The sequence below is a fragment of the Piliocolobus tephrosceles genome, chromosome 12, assembly GCF_002776525.5.
Source record: "Piliocolobus tephrosceles isolate RC106 chromosome 12, ASM277652v3, whole genome shotgun sequence".
Taxonomy (NCBI): Eukaryota; Metazoa; Chordata; class Mammalia; order Primates; family Cercopithecidae; genus Piliocolobus; species Piliocolobus tephrosceles.
Genome location: NC_045445.1, coordinates 123,407,993 through 123,427,141, shown reverse-complemented (window position 1 = coordinate 123,427,141; position 19,149 = coordinate 123,407,993). Strand labels below are relative to the sequence as shown.

Genomic DNA, 19,149 nt, shown 5'->3' with positions numbered 1-19,149 from the left:
TCTTCTTGAGGTCCTAATGACAAGACAATATAGTGCTTCCTATAATTCTTATCAAATTCTTGAGCCTTGACCAAATTAGAGAGTGGAAATGCACAGGCTGGGTGCAGTGACTTATACCTGTAATCCCAGCACTTTGGGGGTCTGAGGTGGGAGGATTGCTTGAGACCAGTGTAGGCAACATAGTGAGACCCTGTCTTTACAAAAAAATTAAGAAAAAAAAAATAGCCAGGCTTGGTGGGGTGCGCCTATAGTCCCAACTACTTGGGAGGCTGATGTGGGAGGATTGCTTTAGCCTAGGAGGTCAAGGCTGCAGTGACCCAAGATTGCCCCAGTGCACTCCAGCCTGGGTGACACAGTGAGACCCTGTTTCCCAAAAAAAAAAAAAAAAAAAAAGCACAAAGTTCAAAACTGAAGGAGATTGCTTTTTTTAAAGCAGTGAGTAGCCAAACCTCATATATCCTTTATATTGCTTCTTCATATTCTGTATCTCCATCCTAAATTGCTTTTCTCAACTTGCTCTCTGTTTGATTCAGAATTTCTCTGGATTCTTCCCAGTGAAAGTATAAAATATAATGGGACAGGAGAAAATGTGATTGATAAATGGGAATATGTCATTTGATTGATTCTTAAATATATAGTTGACCCTTAACCAACATGAGTTTGAACTGTGTGAATACATAAATGTTCTTCCACCTCTGCCACCCTGGAGTCGGCAAAACCAGCCCCTCCTCCTCCTCAGCCCTACTCGACATGAAAATGATGAGGATGAAGACCCTTATGATGATCTACTTCGACTTAATGAATAGTAAAGATATTTTATCTTCCTTATGATTTTCTTAGTAACATTTTTTCTATAGTTTATTGTAAGAAATCATTTTTTTCTAGTTTATTGCCCACCTTCATATTGTAAGAAGAACATTTTTTTCTCTAGTTTTTTATGTATATAATACATATAAACATACAAAATAATGCATTAACTGTTTATGTTATTGGCAAGGTTTCTGGTCAACGGTAGACTATTAATAGGTTAAGTTTTAAGGGAGTCAAAAGTTATACATGGATTTTTGACTGCAAGGGGATTGGTGCCCCTAACCTCTGCATTGTTCAAGGGTCAACTATATTTGTTCTAAAGATATGTCTGAACATGTGTCTACAACACGTTTCTCTGGACAGTTGAACACAGTTACATTTCCCTAAAACTAGACCATCTTTCTCAAAGAAGATTTTTTTTTTTTTTAAAGTGCACACGTATGTTTATTGTGGCACTATTCACAATAGCAAAGACTTGGAATCAACCCAAATGTCCATCAATGATGGACTGGATTAAGAAAATGTGGCACATATGCACCATGGAATTCTATGCAGCCACAAAAAAGGGTGAGTTCATGTCCTTTGTAGGGACACGGATGAAACTGGACACCATCGTTCTGAGCAAACTATCGCAAGGACAGAAAACCAAACATCACATGTTCTCACTCATAGGTGGAAATTGAACAATGAGAACACTTGGACACAGGGTGGGGAACATCACACACCAGGGCCTGTCATGGGATGGGGGAGATGGGAGGGATAACATTAGGAGATACACCTAATGTAAATGACGAGTTAACAGGTGCAGCACACCAGCATGGCACATGTATACATATGTTAACAAACCTGCACGCTGTGCACATGTACCCTAGAACTTAAAGTATAATAATAAAAAATAAATAAAAATAAAAAAATAAAGTGGGAACCCTCTGTGTTTTAATCATAGCTAGCTCATAGAATCTGTTTGTTGAACTTATAGTAGAATGGAGGTGGGCAAGGGATGCCACTTTGTAAAAAATAAAGAGTTGCTTTAAGAGGCCATCTAGAAAGTGTGGTCATGATAGAGCATAATTTAGTATTTAGCTCTGGTACTGAGCAAGGGAATTACCCTCTGAGGTGCAGGGCTTAAAACGTTCTCCCTCATCTCACTTCATTTGAAGAAGAGAGTAATTATGGACACTCCAATGACTATTTTGTCACATACTGATCCTAAAAAGGAGCTTTCTAGAAATCAAAATGCTTCTGTCAAAATGGTGACAGCACCACCTTGGTCACTGTCCAACTTCAGGTTCTCCAGACTACCAGCTGTATGCTCTTCCAGAATTGAGCTTCAGACCAGGAGCTTAGTAATGACAAGGGACAAGTTGTTAAATCTGCCATTTGTGGGAGCTGGGAGCTCAAAGTTTTCTGGTCAGATTTTCCCATGACCTCAGTTATAAAGAAAATGTTACAGATTCTAGAAAATGCTAATGTCCTTTTTAGCTGTAAGTATTACACTGATTGCAGTGCTTCAGAATTGCCCAACTTCATTATCTGAGCATAGCCAGCCTGACGCCTTCTTCTCAAATAGACAATTATGATCAATTAAGCACTTTTAGGCCTTATAGAATACTTAATTTTATTAGTCAATTATTTGTGCTTTGAAAGAGTTAATGGTAGCTACCCAAGCCATTATTAGAAATTAGAATGTCCCAAAATAGAAAGGCTATTTCCTTTGTGTGTGGCACTGCAGTGGAAAATGCCAAGCATAGTTTTTACTGAGTTAAAGGGTGAGGGAAGGCGGGATGGGGGAGAAAGTTACATGTAAATCATTTAGCCATTAACCTAATGGGTGGGTTTATAAATCCTATTACTATAAGCCCTTTTCATTTCCACTGAGGCCTGGTGCATGCTTGATCCCACTAATGTAAAATTCATTCTGTCTAAGTGATTACTGAAGTAAGACACTTTGAGTCAATTTTAATCAGGTTATGTGAAACTTGCTTGAGCGCTGATATTCACTAAAGCATGGACATAGTTTGGCCATGTCTTAATTAGCCCCCCTGGATGAGTTATATGAGGAGTCAATCAGGGAGCCAAATCTCTGAGCCTTTTCACATGTACATGTTTCTGTGAGTGAAATAAACTGTAGGTAGGGGCTGAAAACACCCACCTCAAAAGCAAGGGGCAAGGACCTTTGGGTGAGTGTGTTTCTAGTCTTAATGAAAATTGTGAATGTTAAGAAATCTGAAAGTTCTATTCTTACGGCGAGTTGGAGCATCCTAAGTGGTACTTATGATTAAACAAATCAGAATTTCAGGTTTGGTTAAATATGTGGATCTTCTTTCTAGAAAAATGCACGTAAGCAGACATTCAAATCTTTGCTGACAATTTCAGGGGATTTTCAGATTTCTTGACCTTAGGTTAATACCTACTGCTCCAGTTTTAATTTTAGTATCTTAGGTTTTTTGTTTTTTGTTAACTGGGGATATAATATTTAAGACTGTATAGGTTCATATTGAGCTCTTGTGTCAGTGAGTAGATTTGGTTCAAGTGTGCTTTAAGGCCAGCTTTACAAGCTGTCCACTGTCCTGTGTCAGATATAACCCCAAGAATGGCAGGAATACTTGTAAATTCAAGTGAAACATATAGGACGTGAGCTTCTAGACTGGAAGAGGAATGGAGAATAAGAATATTGTGAAAGGAAGGTTTCTTTAAAGGTGAAAACTGAGTTCTTAAAGGTCAGCATGTAAAGCAGGTTTTTAAGAATCCACAGGATGAATAAATAATCATGCTGGGGACAAGAAATTATAAAACATGTTATAAGACAGGGAAGAAATTCACTTTTCCTTTCACACGTTCAAAGGCATAGTTTGTGGTATTTTAAGTTTTGGTATCAAAATAATAGCCCTGTTATATTGTAGGGCAATAATGGAGAGATACTCATAAATAGTATTAAATTTGTCTTTTTAGGAGGAGAAACCTTTCAGAAATTGTTGTTTATTCAGTGTGTTTTATATTCTTCACACATGAGCTACCAGAAGGTCTAGGTTGTAAATTAAGGATTTAAAACAAAATCAGTGTATATGGAAACTGTAGTTGTATGGGAGAGGTACACTTATAGTCAAGTTTATAATTAGTGGGCCTTTGTCATTGGAATAGAAACTCGTTTCTCTTGAGTGAATATTTGTTTATATAACATGCATTGTGTTTGAAGGTGGGATCAAAACTGATTCACTCTTCATTTTTTGCATGGAAAGAGCGGGCATTTAAATGTATACTGTGTGTGGGCTTCATTGAAGGTTTTTGTAACCAACTTTAGGGTCCTGTTGTTGTAGAGATGCACTTACTGATTGATAATGGCTTTGCTCTTCTCAAGCTGGACCACTAGGCATTTTCCTCCTTTTACTCGAGCCTAAAAAAATAAATATTTATTGAATTATTACTTTGTGCCAGGCATTCTGTTAGGTTTAATGCCCATGATATGATCTCTGCCTATAATTTGCTTATGGTCTCTTAATCTTACCTTTTTTAATAGAGTGGTGTGTTGTGGTATGCACAGAGTACTTTGGGGGATACATAGGACTAGGATACTCATTAATATCATTGGGTTGGGGAGTCTCGAGAAGGCTTTTCTGATGGTATTAAGTTCCTTGTGGAATAAGTAGGTGTTAGGTAATGATAACCCCTAACATTTATTGAGCTCAGGTCCCAGGGATCGTACAAAACAAAGTACATGCATTGTTAAATTTAATGCTCACAGCAGCCCTAGTAGGAAGCTTCAGTTGCTGTCTCCATTTTACAGTTGAGGAATTGGAAGGTTAGAGAGGTTGTATTGTTTGCCAGAGGTCATTGCACAGCTTATTAGCAGTGCTGTTAGGCTTTGAACCCAGGGAGCCTATATTAGGGTTCTCCAGAGAAACAGAGCCGATAGGAGAGGTGGGGTGTGTGTGTGTGTGTGTGTGTGTGTGTGTGTGTGTGACATTTATTGTGGAGGCTGTCAAGTCTGAAATCTGTAGGCCAGGCTGGCAGCCCAGGGAAGAGATGATGTTTCACCTACAGTTCGAAAGCAGTCTGCAGCAGAATTCCTTCTCCCTTGAGGGACCTCAGTCTTTTTCTTTTAGGGCCATCAACTGATTGGATGGGGCCCACTCACACTGTGGTGGATATACTGCTGTACTCAGAGTCAACTGATTTAAATGTTAATCTCATTTTTAAAAAATACCTTTACAGTGACATCTAGACTGGTGTTTGACCAAATATCTGGGTACCATGACTTAGCCAAGTTGACACATAAGATTAATCATCACACAGCCTAACTTCTCAACTCACATTTTTAACCACTTGGGGAAACAGCATGTAAAAACACAGAAGCAAGAAAAAAAGCACAGCATGTTTAATGAACCTAAAATATTTTGGAAGGGCTGGATTGAAGGGGCATGTAGGAAGTGTTAGAAGATGAGATAGGCCTCAACTAGATGAGTCTCAAGAACAGGCTCAGGGGTTTGAATTTTATTTCAAGGAGTACATTTTATTATAGAAAGAACACTGGCAAAGTGTGAAGATTGGCTTGGGAGGTAGTGATGCTAGAGACAGGTAGGCCAAGTAAGTGATGGGTGTCTGAAGGAAGGACATGGGAATGCAGAAAAGGTGCCACATTGGAAAGATGCAGTATAGTTAGTGTAACATATGTGGGCTCATTGGATTAGAAAGGAAACCATTTGGGGCCGGGCGCGGTGACTCACACCTGTAATCCCAGCACTTTGGGAGGCCGAGGAGGGTGGCTCACCTGAGGTCGGGAGTTCCAGGCCAGCCTGGCCAACATGGTGAAACCCCGTCTCTACTAAAAATATGAAAACTAGCTGGGCGTGGTGGCACCCGTCTGTAATACCAGCTACTCGGGAGGCTGAGGCAGGAGAATTGCTTGAACCTGGAAAGTAGAGGTTGCAGTGAGCCGAGATCGTGCCACTGCACTCCCAGCCTGGGCGACAGAGCGAGACTCCATCTCAAAAAAAAAAAAGATAGAAAGGAAATCAGTCCTTTGTTCTGGTTGAAGGTTTCTAGAGGGGCCAATTATCATCTTTGGAGCTGGTTAAGGGTTTGGAGGAGATGGGTGGGATTTATAATGAATGCTTATGGGACCAACAATTGAATGTGTGCCTGGAGAGAGAAAACGCTGTCATCGGTGTGTATCACTGATTCTCAGCCGGTGCAGTTTTGCTCCTCCTAGGAAGTGTTTGGCAATATCTGGACACAATTTTAGTTGTCACAGCTGGAGAGAAGAAGAGCACACAGGCATATGTGTGCACTCATACTACTGATGAAATCTAGTGGGTAGGGGCTAGAAATGTTGCTAAACATCCCACAGTAGACACAGGATAGCTCCTTATAATAAATAATTATTCAGCCTAAAATGTTAACAGTACTGAAGTTGAGAAATCTTGATATATGTGTATATGTGTATATATACTCCCTAAGTGTGGAAAAGAAATCTCAACAGGTGTTGAATGTTATTATGTATTTTAAATGTACCCACTTACATTAAGTGCATAAAGATGTATCCAGACAACTTGTGAGAACTTACATGTTTCTAGTTATTTTACAACCACATAGCCCTCAAAAACAACCTAGAATATGGAAATATATCCTCACAATGCTAGTTATCCTTGTTAGATACACTAGTGCCTAATTTTCCCTAATATTGAAGAAGTAAATGTGGTTGAAAGATTAAACCAACCAAATATAATGAAGAGACGTTTCTACATGTCAAAGTTGGATTCTAGAGTTTTAGATCTGCAAGGAATCTCAACCTCTTCATTTTATAAATGAGGATGTTGAGACCTAGAAAGGGAAACCAGCTTGGTCCCAAATATTACTTAGCTTGTAATTGGCAGTTTAAACAAGTGCTCTGATTCCAGACCCTAGACTTTAAAAACAAACAAACAAAAAAAAAAAACCATGAATATTTGTATAACATTTTATCTTTGCAAAGCACTTTTTAAGCATATAGTTCTTTTTATTCTTACCTAGCTCAGGGAGCAAGGTGGGAATATCACCCCGATTTTAGAGAAAGTAAAACTAAGGTTTAAAGGCAGTAAGTAGCCCAGTATCACAAAAGTGTTTAGTGAAGACAGAAAGTACGATGCTTATTAAATCCATAGCCCATGTTTCTTGAGCATTTTTAGAGAAGACACAAATCTAAGAATAACAGAGAATAGGAAAAAGACAATCTAATAGACTAAGGATGAAATAAATTGTTAACCAAGTGGGAGAACTGAGTAGCACTGAGTCCTGCTTGGCAGTTGCTGAAATTTGGAATGTGGAACGCTTAGGGTAATGGTTGGATTATCAAATATCATAATATTTATATTAATATTTCATCTGCCTTTCTCTTCCCTAGCCTTCAAAACCATTTATTTTACTACCCCTGTTATGCTAATGTATTGTTTAATTTCCAGTTTATTTCTAATTTTATATAATCGATAATGGAAGAATCCTAAAGCCATTGAGATTTCAGTTGTCATTCTGTTTGTGCATTATTTGTTTAGAATTTCACCTTTCTCAACATTTTCTTAACTTGTAGGATATCCTTTGTGTTTAATATCTGCATCACACACCAAAGTGGGTTTCTCGTTAATATGTAATACTATAGTAGACATGTTTTTGGAGTAGGACCTTGAAACTTTTTTTTAAGCTGTGGAGAGCTGGTGTTTTCTCTCTCTTGTTTAGTATTAATAAGTACTCTTTTAGTCTGTAATAGCATCTAAAAACATTTCATAACCTTTGGATGCTTTGCAAAACAACAGTATTCTATTTTAACAAAATACAAAGACAAAAGACTCAGGTGTTATCCTGAACTTATTAGGAGAGCCTACAAATACACATCTTGGTAGTAGTTGGTCTTAGGTTGCTGCTCTTGTTAACCTTGGCACACAAAAAAAAACATCTTTCTGCTTAGCAAACCATATCGTGGGTGTATTCATGAACAAATTATTTTCTTTAGAAAACAATTTTTGATACACATCTAAATTTCCTTTCTGGTTTCCACTACCCTTTTCCAGCCTTCAGAAGCTCAGACTGGGGTTAAAATTCCTTTTCATATTATTTTAATTATTGCTCTCCCCACCTCCACCCCTTTCCTGTTTCCCCCTCCTCTTTTCCCCTAACGGCACTGTTCTGCAAAGCCTGCAATGATTGATATGATGGCAGTGCTGTCATTCTTTTTAACCAAAAAAAAGTCATTTTTGTTCTAGTTATTTTAATAGAGTCCCATTAAAGATGTATTGCTGACTGAAATATCGGCATGAAGGGCTCTCACTGAGCTGAGCCCAGGAATTAAGAAGTCAGGAAATCGGCTGCTGCATTGCAAGAGAGCCTTGTGTGACACCGAGTCTCCTGATTGGGGAGATCATTACTGCTATTATGACTCGACTTGCGTAGGAATTTTAAATTCCATCTGAATGTCAGTAATAACCCTCTTAGCAAATTATCCTGAATAAAATCACGAAGGCATTTTATATAATAGGTGTTGAATTACTGGATAGATTTGCTAATTAAATACTCTTTGTTCTGCTGCAGTTGACATTACAGGGTAAGATCTTGAACAATTATTCTCAACAGCTGTACTTTGTTAAGGGAAAAATTAACCACAAAGTTTATTTTTTTACACTTGAAGTTGGCAGATTTTTGAAATGTGCTTGAAAAAATTCCATCATCCAATTGGTAATGAGTAGATAAATATGCAGGTGTTGCTGTGAAATCAGATAACTGCAGACTGCCTTATTAATGAATTTAGCAAGCCTTTATAGCCCTGTTTTCTAGCCGTTAGCACTTATAAAGTGATTTTTCTGTCAGAATGGGCAGCTTTAATATTACACGTGTCACTTCAAAGTGAACTTATGAATGGTCATCTTGTAATCATGGTACCTTGTGTCTAGTAGACCTTTCTGGATACTTGTGGCTATTTTTTAAAATGTGTTTCTTCAATGGGGAAAATATCTGTAATGTATAAGTTCTTGATTGTTGGCTTCTAGAACATTTATGTGGTATGAGGCTTTATTTTATTTTATTTTAGAAGGTAGTGGGACATAATGAAAAGAAAATGAAACAAAGTCCAGCTTCTAGATCAAGCTCTTGGGCAAAATCTCAGAGCCTGATTTTCCTCATCTGTCAGTTGGGATTTATAATACTGTGTACCCCTTAGGATTATTCACTTAGCATTCTATAAATGTTTATTAACAGCTCCCATGTACCAGGCCTCTGGTAGACAGTAAGAATTTGGTAGCTCCCTGGGTATCTAACAGCTGAGCCCTCCCCAGTGAGCAGTTTGAGTTGAGGGCTGGACTTGAGGGCAGCTTTCGAGTGTTTCTGCTCATTAGCACTTGGATAAGCATTGGACTAGAGAGGGCACTGTGATGCCCACCATCTAGAACTGCTTAGTGAAAAAACATGACAGGTTAGGGGTCAGACTAGTTGTGGGTTGTCTTGTATAGAATGGGCTGAAGAGTTGACAAACTGTGGTGAGGACCTTGAACCTGAGACAGAACATTGTCATCAGCTACTCGTGAGGCCCACTGAAAAGATGGTAAGATCCACAGAAATCAGTACAACCTCTGTAGAGAGCTATTGGGTTATATTTAGTTTTAAAACTTCAAAACATAACAACCTTTGACCCAGCACGTCCACTTGTCTTGTTACTGGCAGATTTGTATATTACACATGTATAGGGATTATTTGTTGAAGTATGGTTATAACGGTAAAGAGTAGAAACAACTTGTATGTTCATTAATAGAACACTAGTTAAATAAATTATGTTCTATTTATACAATGGGGTACTATGTAGTCATTAAAAAATAATAAGGCAGCTCTTTATGTATGGATTTAAAATAACCTCTTGGATAAGTGCTAGGTGAAAAAAGCAGTTGCGGCATAATCTATAGTTTACCATTTCTGCAAAAAAAGACATCCACCAAAAGGTTTCTGCCACCAAAGAAAATCATTTTGGTAGTAGTCCTCAGGTTATGCATGGCAATGGTTGTGAGTTGGTGACAGGATGGAGTAGGAGTGGATGATGGATCTGAAAGGTGAAGGTTGCCAGTTCACATTGAAGGTACACTCAGGGATGATGTAGTAGATTTGGTTCATGTTGTGAAACAAGAGTAGAATAAATTGGTTATTGAATATGTGGAGTTGTAGTAAAAGGTTGACAATCTGCTCCTCAGGTATTTTATTGAGATAACAGTTATGTTATGGTGTTGTCCATTGTGATGAGGAAAGCTAAGTCTAGCAAACTGTGAGAGGCAGAGGGTAAAGAGGACTCTTGATGAGTAGTTCTGTCCTCACTATGATTAATTTGCCTTGGGTTGATCTCATTATTGCCCTTTCCCTAAAGGAATTGTCAAGTATTCTCCCACAATGCCTTTCCCTGCAATTCAAATGTTAAAAAATGAAGATGAAGTTGGGGAGAGTGTTTTTTATGTTAGCTGAATTTTAGTGTCTAGTGGAAAAGTAATTGGGATTACTACAGGACCTATTAGTCACCTGGCAAACAGTTTTTTGAGTGCCTGTTATAGTGAAGTCTGCACTCAGGCACCAACACGTGGTCTGACCTCCAGGAGCTTGTAGTCTAGTTTGGGGTCGCTAGGTGGGAGCTAATAACATAAAGCATCATTCAAGTACTAGTAGAATAATGCAAACACAGATGAGAGGAGAGAGACAGGTATGGGCTGGGCCAGTCAGCTCATGCAAGGATTTGAGCCGAGGGTTGTAAAATTCAATGACAGGAAAAGGACTGGGGAAGGAATTCCAGGTAGGAGACACACTGCATGAGTGAAGGCGTGAAAAGATGAGTCTGTACACAGTTAACTGTTGGAAGACTGGGAGATTTATTCTGTCCAGCAAGAGGATCTGTGTAAAAGAATAACAGGCCATACAAGTGGAACAGTGGTTTAGGTGCAGTTGCAGAATTTGGTCTTGACCTTGTAGGCATCGGAGAGGCATTGAAAACATTTAGGAGATTGGTAATGATATTCAGGGTGAGTTGATGAGACGTAACGCCAATAGAGATGCGAATTGGTTCATCCTCAGTGACAACCTCATTTCCATGGAGTCAGACGCTTTCCACCTTGCAGCCGGCCCTGCTCAGCATGTTAGCTTGCACCTAGGAATGGCCCTTCATAGCCATGGTGATGGTTGCCACTGCTCCAAGCAGCCCTCAGTCTAAAAAGGTAGTCCCCCACCGCCTGCCCTCTCAAATCAGGAAGGAAAACCTTTCACAGAAGCATCCTACAGGAATTCTCCTTAAGTTTAATTGGCCAGGATTCTGTTCACATGCACACGCCTAAACTGATCGCTGTTTCCAGAATGGAATTGCCATGATTATCTTAGTCCAGTGGTCCTTAAGCCAGCTTGCAATGTAAGAATACTGTCGGGGCCAGGTATTGTGTTTTTTGTTTTTTGGTTCTTTAAGATCCCCAGGTGATTCCACTGTACAGTCGGTATTAAAACCACTGGCTTACCCTAATCAGAATTCACCATTCACCACCCCCAGGGCAGGAGAAAGGGCTTCCTTGTCTAAGAACATAGTATTAATACAGTGAACATCTGAACAAAAGTGGGAGATAGTAATAAAGAGCAGAGGGCAATAAAAAATGGAAAGTAATGGATAGATATAAAAGATACTCTAAAGACAGGATTTACAAAGCTCTGTAATAGGGAAGACAAGAAAGAAGTGACACCATGAAACGAGCTTAGTTGACAAGGAGGACTATTGAAGTAGGAGAAATAAATATGAATGAAATAAACCTTTATTTGGTCTATTGGAAAAGTGACCTCAGCTTTAGACTGATGCTTTGAAAGATGGGTGATAGCAGAGAGGCAATAGCATGGAGTGACTAAGGCCCCATACTCGAGTCAGAATGCTTGGGTTCATATCCTTGTTTTGTCATTACTAGGACACTAATTTCTCTTGGTCTTTTGGCATCTAACAAATGAGGTTATTAATAGTAGCTACCCCTTGGAGATCTAGGGGAATGAAATGAGAAAATGCACAAGGTGTTCCTTGCACAGCATCTAGCACATGTATTTTAAACACACACCCCCCCCCCCAAACACCCCCCCCCCCACACACTTTCTCTCTGAGTCCTAATTATGTCATATTACTATTTTTTAAGAGGCTGTTTGTTAAAATATGTGTTACTTCTGATCTGGCTCAAAATAATTTATATCAGTTTTTATTTCTATCCATATTGTAGCCTAAATATCTCTGATCTGTAGCTATATGGGCCTGGGGACAGACCCATCAACAGCTATTATCCTTGTTGGTCTTCGTTCACTGAATGTTTCTTGAGCCCCACCTTTTTACTGGCTACTGTGGTAGCTCCAGGCAATATAGTGAAAATCTATCTACTCTCTTTCTTCAATGAATTTAATCTAGAGAAGAATTTTAAGTGTAGTGTGCTTTTTTTTTTTTTAACTTTTTAAGATCCTGAATACCATGAGTAAGAATTGCCAGATTTGAAATGCTTTGTTAAGCTTTTTTAAGGCATGCAGTTCTATTTAAGTATTAGTAATAAGAATAGTTTGCTTTTTTGCCATGTTATAGAGATACTTTATTGTGTGTTTATTAAAGATATATACCTATGTATATGCATGCATATCTCTGGCTCAGGATCAGCATAGAGGCGAACTTATTTTTAGATTACATTGATGTTACTGTTATTTTAAGGGCTGTCGTTAGAAAACCTTCAAGAGCTTTAGAAATGGCAAATCATTGAGAGCTACCTATCTCTATGTGCTTCTATTTATGTCTTTATAATTGTGTAATGTATTAATCTTGACTTTTGTTTCATTTAGATTTTGATGCATACGAAAGAGATGGTACAAAAGGTAATGTTGAGCATTTTCATTGTATAAAACTCTTCAATATCGTAACTGGTAATGTTTTTGTATTCAAGGAAAACTGTAACCCAAACAGACTGGAAATTGCTTCTTAGGTTGCCTAGTTTACATTTATAATCCCTCCTAAAGTATTACAGCTTTTTTCTTTTACCAACACTGATATGATCTAGCCCCTGCTTGAAGCCTATATGTGAGTGTTTCAAGCAAATTAGTAACAGTGCTAATTAGAGTTTATTTCCAGGCCTTTATACTGTATGTGCTCTAGTGTTGTTTGTTATGATTGATTTTTTTTGGCACTCTTCATATTCTACTAAATACTGTTTGCAACTGTATTAAGAATTTAATATGGATTTGTGCCCTTGAATTTATAGAATCCATTATGTTTCCGCTTCTTAAATTGCCATGACCACTAAGCATGTGGTACAGTGGATAAATATAGACCCCATTTCCTAGTCTTGTATTCTCTTTTTTCTCATTATTTAATTTGATATTTTGTTTCTGTTGAAACTAGACACAATTCCCCTTCCACTCCACTCTCTGTTTTAAGAAAATTTGAGAGATTTTCTTGATGTCAGGGTACTTGCCTTTCTGGTTTATAGGGGCTTAATCTTCAATTGTATACCCTGACAATATAAATAATAATTAACATAAACTTTTGAAAAGTCTGTGGAGCCTGTAATTTCTGTAGTATGGAAAATCTTTAGTTTCATTGTGTGTAATGGTCACTGTGTTTTTGTTAATTTTTTATAATTTTTGCTTTTTATTAGATGAATCTTGAAGTTATTTATGGAGATACAGATTCAATTATGATAAACACCAATAGCACCAATCTGGAAGAAGTATTTAAGTTGGGAAACAAGGTGAGTTAATTTTATGAAATTATCTGCTTTACTTATTTTTGTGAATTCTGTTTTTAACATGGAACACTATAAATTCATCTATATATGAATGTGTGTGCTTCTGAAAATAATAAACTTGGTGTCTCTCAGTTCTTCTATTTTTCTTTCTTTATTATTTTTTTCTGAGACAGAGTCTCACTCTGTCACCCAGGCTTGAGTGCAGTGGTGCGATCAGGGCTCACTGAAGCCTTGACCTCCTGGGCTGAAGTGATCCTCCCGCCTCAGCCTCCTGAGTAGCTGGGACCACAGGCACTCGCCACCATGCACAGCTAATTAAAAAAGATTTTTTTTTGTAGAGATTTTTTTTTTTGCCTAGGCTGGTTTTGAACTCCTGGGTTCAAGCGATCCTCCCTGCTTGGCCTCCCAAAGTTCTGGGATTACAGGCATGAGCTTCCATGCCCAATCCTCTTGTGTTTTTGTTTGTTTGTTTGGTTGGTTGGTTTTTTTTTGAGACATAATCTTGCTCTGTGGTCAGGCTAGAGTACAGTGGCGTGATCTTGGCTCATTACAACCTCCGACTCCCTGGTTCAAGCAATTCTACTGCCTCAGCCTCCTGAGTAGCTGGGATTACAGGCATGCACCATCACGCCCCCCTAATTTTTGTATTTTTAGTAGAGATGGGGTTTCACCATGTTGGCCAGGATGGTCTCGATCTCCTGACCTTGTGATCCACCTGCCTTGGACTCCCAAGTGCTGGGATTATAGGCATGAGCCACCGCACCCGGCCCCCTCTTGTTTTTAATTTCTATTCCAGCTGTTTGTTTCAAGGGTGAAATTCAAAGGTATTTATTTTTTTCTTTAAATGGTAAATCCATTTTTCCTTTGAAAACAGTCTTAAGTGTTATATGTTTAAGATGTGTTCACATTGGTACTTACTACATTGTGTGATTCATGTGTCTGGTAGGATTCAGGTGCATTTTATACATAGATACCTACATACACATATACTCACAACTGTAATTTTTACAGGATTACTTAAAATATATTTGAAAAGACAAGGGAGGAGACATTTTAAAATAATCATTTGTAGCCTCTTAATAGCAATTTGCAATCGCAGTTCACAGTGTTTTAGAAACACGTGCTATGTTAAGATATTGTCCCAATGAACTAAAACTAAGATACCATCTTACAAACTGACAACTTCCTATCTTTCCCTCCTGGAATATGTGGAATTTGAATGATAATCTTCACTTGACAGCAAGCCTGGCACATTGTACTCATACTGGGCCTTCAGAAGTTGAGTATTTTCCCTGGAGGCGATGTTCTGTGCCTTGACCCTGTCAGAAAGAGCAGAGGACTCTTGATTTGTTTGTTCAGCAGGTAGTTGTTTGCTTATAGTTAAGGTGTTAAGGGAGATCTTAAACATTATTTTAATAGTCAAAGTTTGACTTCTTTATTTCTGGCCACATATTTACTTGTTGGACTATCTGTTCACTAACTGAATAGTTTGGAGGCAAGTACTGTACATGTGTATTAAGTCTTTACATTCAACAAAGACTGTTTGATAATTTTCATATATTACCTGGGGCTGATCTAGCCAGTCCTGTCCTTTGGTTGCATGGGATGATCTATTATTGTCTCTCTCTCTTTTTTTTTTAATCTATTTTTGTCCCTGCAGTTTTCAGTGTCTTTGCTCTATACCCTATGTAATATCATGTTACATACAAGCCAAGTAAAATTCCAATATTGTATGACTTCAAGTTCTGTTTAGATTAACTCTTGGGAATCTGTAACATGTTTATCTTCTCCCTGTTAGATGTTTGAGAAGCTAATATTAATATTTGAAATTTTCACAGGTAAAAAGTGAAGTGAATAAGTTGTACAAACTGCTTGAAATAGACGTTGATGGGGTTTTCAAGTCTCTGCTACTGCTGAAAAAAAAGAAATACGCTGCTCTGGTTGTTGAGCCAACGTCAGACGGGAATTATGTCACCAAGCAGGAGCTCAAAGGATTAGATATAGTTAGAAGAGATTGGTGTGATCTTGCTAAAGACACTGGAAAGTGAGTTCAGCTTTCAGTTTTGCTTTTCTTGTTTGTCTTTTAAAAATTCAGGTGTGAATGATGTAGAGAATGCTTATGAATCTGCCAAGCGCAAGAACATTTCTTTGTTATTTTTATTATTCATTCTTATTAATAATTCTTATTTGGAATGGAATTTTATAGGTAGATTAAAACTTAGAAAAAGCCAAATTTGCTCAGAAAGAAATGCTTGCTGTAAGATACATCTCATGAGTTTTTAACTCATGGTAAGGGTAAACCTTCACACTTCAGATCCTTGTAGAGTTGGTTTTGTTGATGTTAGTTTGTTTTGCTTTATTGTTACTATTAGAAAGTGCCTTGTTTTGTGCTCCTGAATCTTCCTAGAGTCTCTTTAGGAACATAATTGTTAAGATTTTCCCATTTTATGGCTTAAAATGTTCTGGGATTCAAAATGGGCCATGGAGTGAGACTTTGTTCCCACCCGTATGATTTGTGTATAAAAGATTCTTACTAATACCAAGTTAATTTAAGGGCTACTTCTCAAATCCTGTGTGTACCTCAGAATTAGTAAATATCATGATTGACCTCCTAGCTTTGCACCTGAGACTGAAGAATATGATAATAAGACCTGCTTTTTTAAGGGTCATATTAATGTATAAAGCACCCATTTCAAAATGAATTTTTAGGCCGGGCACAGTGGCTCAGGCCCGTAATCCCAGCACTTTGGGAGGCTGAGTTGGGCAGATTACTTGAGGTCAGGAGTTGGAGACCAACCTGGCCAACATGGGGAAACCCCGTCTCTACTAAAAATACAAATATTAGCTGGGCGTGGTGGCGCATGCCTCTAATCCCAGCTACTGGGGAGGCTGAGGCAGGAGAATCTCTTGAACCTTGGAGGTGGAGGTTGCAGTGAGCCGAGATTGCGCCATTGCACTCCAGCCTGGGCGAAGAAGCGAGACTCTGTCAAAAAAAAAAAAAAAAAAGAATTTTTAGGTGCTTCATGTACCATCTTAATTTGTGACCTTGACGAATTTCGAAAGTAGAAGAACTTTTTTCTTTAAAGCTAAATTTCACATCGATTTTAATATTCTGAATGTTGGCATTTAAAAACTTGCTTTCTAGTCTTCCTCTTGCTGTCAAGTTGGGAGATTGAGCAATTATTGGTTCTGCAAAACTACTCTTGATTAGGCAAAGTTGACCATCTGAGTATAGGTCACTGTGAGCCTTTTACCAAATGTAAAAATATTTGAAATGCTTCATTGCCCCCAAATGTACCCAAAGATGAAAGTACTTTGTATAGACTGTGGATTAGAGTGTTCTCTTCAGCTTTGTGTTTTCTAAGACAAGACGCATCATAATAGAAGTAAATTTCTCTTGAGTTAGAAATGTATTAGTAATTAAAGCTATACAAATGTTTTTGTCAGGGTTCTTTTTCTGACAAATTATAATACAGCTGTCAAACGCTCGCTCTGCATTTTCTCAGAAATGGATAAAATATTGACTTTCTTACTCCTTTCCTTTTTCTTTTTCCTTTGGGTCTGGTTGAATAACATGAAGTTTTTAAGGAATAGCATAAGGGAGAACACTGAGCAACAAAATGAAGTTGAAGAAAGAAAAGTTTGAAATCTTTGTTTTTTGAAAAAAATTTATGTAAAGGGCTTCATATTTCTACTCACCTAGCGCATGGTTGTTGTCTCAGGTGGAGATGATATCTTGATATCAGAGATAATGTCTTGGTGCTTTGTGAGGAAAGTGAAATATTTGTCTTCTAAAATTTTAACTTATGAGTAGAATATAACTGCTTGTGAATTTTGTAATTGCATAAAAATATGGAACACATGCTTTTCTTCATCACATTTTATGTAAAATATTAGCTGTCACATAAAAAATGGTCTGTATGTTTAGGGTCAAACCCGACATTATAAGGCTGACAAACTTTCAGTAGAGTTGGTGTTAAAAAACAAATAGTAACTGCCTTTTCAACATTAACCCTCATATTAGCTCTTACTGTAGCTCTTGGCCACATGTTAATATAATGGCATTTCTCTTCCTTTCTTCTCCTTTACTAGTAAAATATGATATTAAAAAATCAACTGCTGTCTTTTTTTTTTTTTTTTTTTTTTTTTTTGTAGCTTTGTGATTGGCCAGATTCTTTCTGATCAAAGCCGGGACACTATAGTGGAAAACATTCAGAAGAGGCTAATAGAAATTGGAGAAAATGTGCTAAATGGCAGTGTCCCAGTGAGCCAGTTTGAAATTAACAAGGTAAATGTAGCATTTATTGCTGAGCCCAGCTGCTATCATGTGTTTTTCCCCTCCTTCAGATAGTTGAAGAACCACCTCATCCTTGCAATTGAAATAAATTCTAGCTGATGATGAAAGCTGCTTAACAACTATCTCACAGATTGAGTATTAGCATACCTCTTCCAGCCACAGGTACTGCCATGTCTGCCACAGAGACCTTCTTTCTCTGGTCCTTACTTTAATTCTTGGAAGACTTGTTTCCAGAGGTCCTATGGAGTGATACAGTTTACATACTGGGGACTGGAGAACACTACTTTCTTCATAGTTCCCCTAAGTAATAGATGTTTGGGGTGTAGGCCTGTAAGCTTATTGTGTGCATGTGTGCATTCATGTGTGTGTTTAGCTTCACAGATGGTGATCCTTAGAGGTGCTGTAATCAGAAGGCTTTTGGGGACAAAAGTTATTTAGGGATAGTTTTAGTTGTTGAAAATAGGGAATGGCCGGGCGTGGTGGCTCAAGCCTGTAATCCCAGCACTTTGGGAGGCCCAGATGGGCGGATCACGAGGTCAGGAGATCGAGACCATCCTGGCTAACACGGTGAAACCCCATCTCTACTAAAAAATACAAAAAACTAGCCGGGCGAGGTGACGGGCACCTGTAGTCCCAGCTACTCGGGAGGCTGAGGCAGGAGAATGGCGTAAACCCGGGAGGCGGAGCTTGCAGTGAGCTGAGATCCGGCCACTGCACTCCAGCCTGGGCGACAGAGCGAGACTCCGTCTAAAAAAAAAAAAAAAAGAAAATAGGGAATGATTTTTCTTACCTAATTTGAAAAACAGAATCTTGGTTTCCAAAGTGCTATGTAATAAACAAAATGTTAGGTTACAGATTTTTTCCCATTTTAGTACCCTTATATATTCAGAAGCTAGTTTTGCAAATACCATGCTACCCATTTTGTGGTAGATTTCGTTGTCAAAGTGCATACAGAAAAAATTAATGAAAAAGAATCTAATGCTGACAGTAAATGGAAGTTTTAGAATGAAGACTTATTCATAATACTCTGTGCTAATGTAATGCTTGTCATTTTTGTACATTTCTGTACTGTTGAAAACATTTTTATATTGCAGCAATTACAATATGTTATTTAGAAATATATTTTCATTTAACATAAACATTTTCCCATATTTTTATATTACCTTAAAAATCAAATTAATCAGTGTATTAATCTTCTGTTTCACTGATACATCTTTAAATTTGTTGATTATTAAATGTTTTCTATTATAAATAACTCTATTGAACATCTTTGTTTATTTACCTTTTTGCATTTGGATGAATTACTTT

At 37.9% G+C, this 19,149-nt stretch overlaps 1 protein-coding gene across 3 annotated transcripts in view; it reads left to right on the top strand.

Annotated features, from left to right (window-relative positions):
- POLA1 (DNA polymerase alpha 1, catalytic subunit) overlaps window positions 1-19,149 on the top strand; it is a 324,710-nt gene that overhangs the window by 102,212 nt on the left and 203,349 nt on the right. For all 3 annotated transcript variants that reach the window (XM_023202598.1, XM_023202600.1, XM_023202599.1), the window contains exons 27-30: window positions 12,643-12,675; window positions 13,455-13,547; window positions 15,383-15,588; window positions 17,700-17,832. In XM_023202598.1, the coding sequence (XP_023058366.1) occupies window positions 12,643-12,675; window positions 13,455-13,547; window positions 15,383-15,588; window positions 17,700-17,832 (465 nt within the window). The remainder of the gene's footprint in view (window positions 1-12,642; window positions 12,676-13,454; window positions 13,548-15,382; window positions 15,589-17,699; window positions 17,833-19,149) is intronic.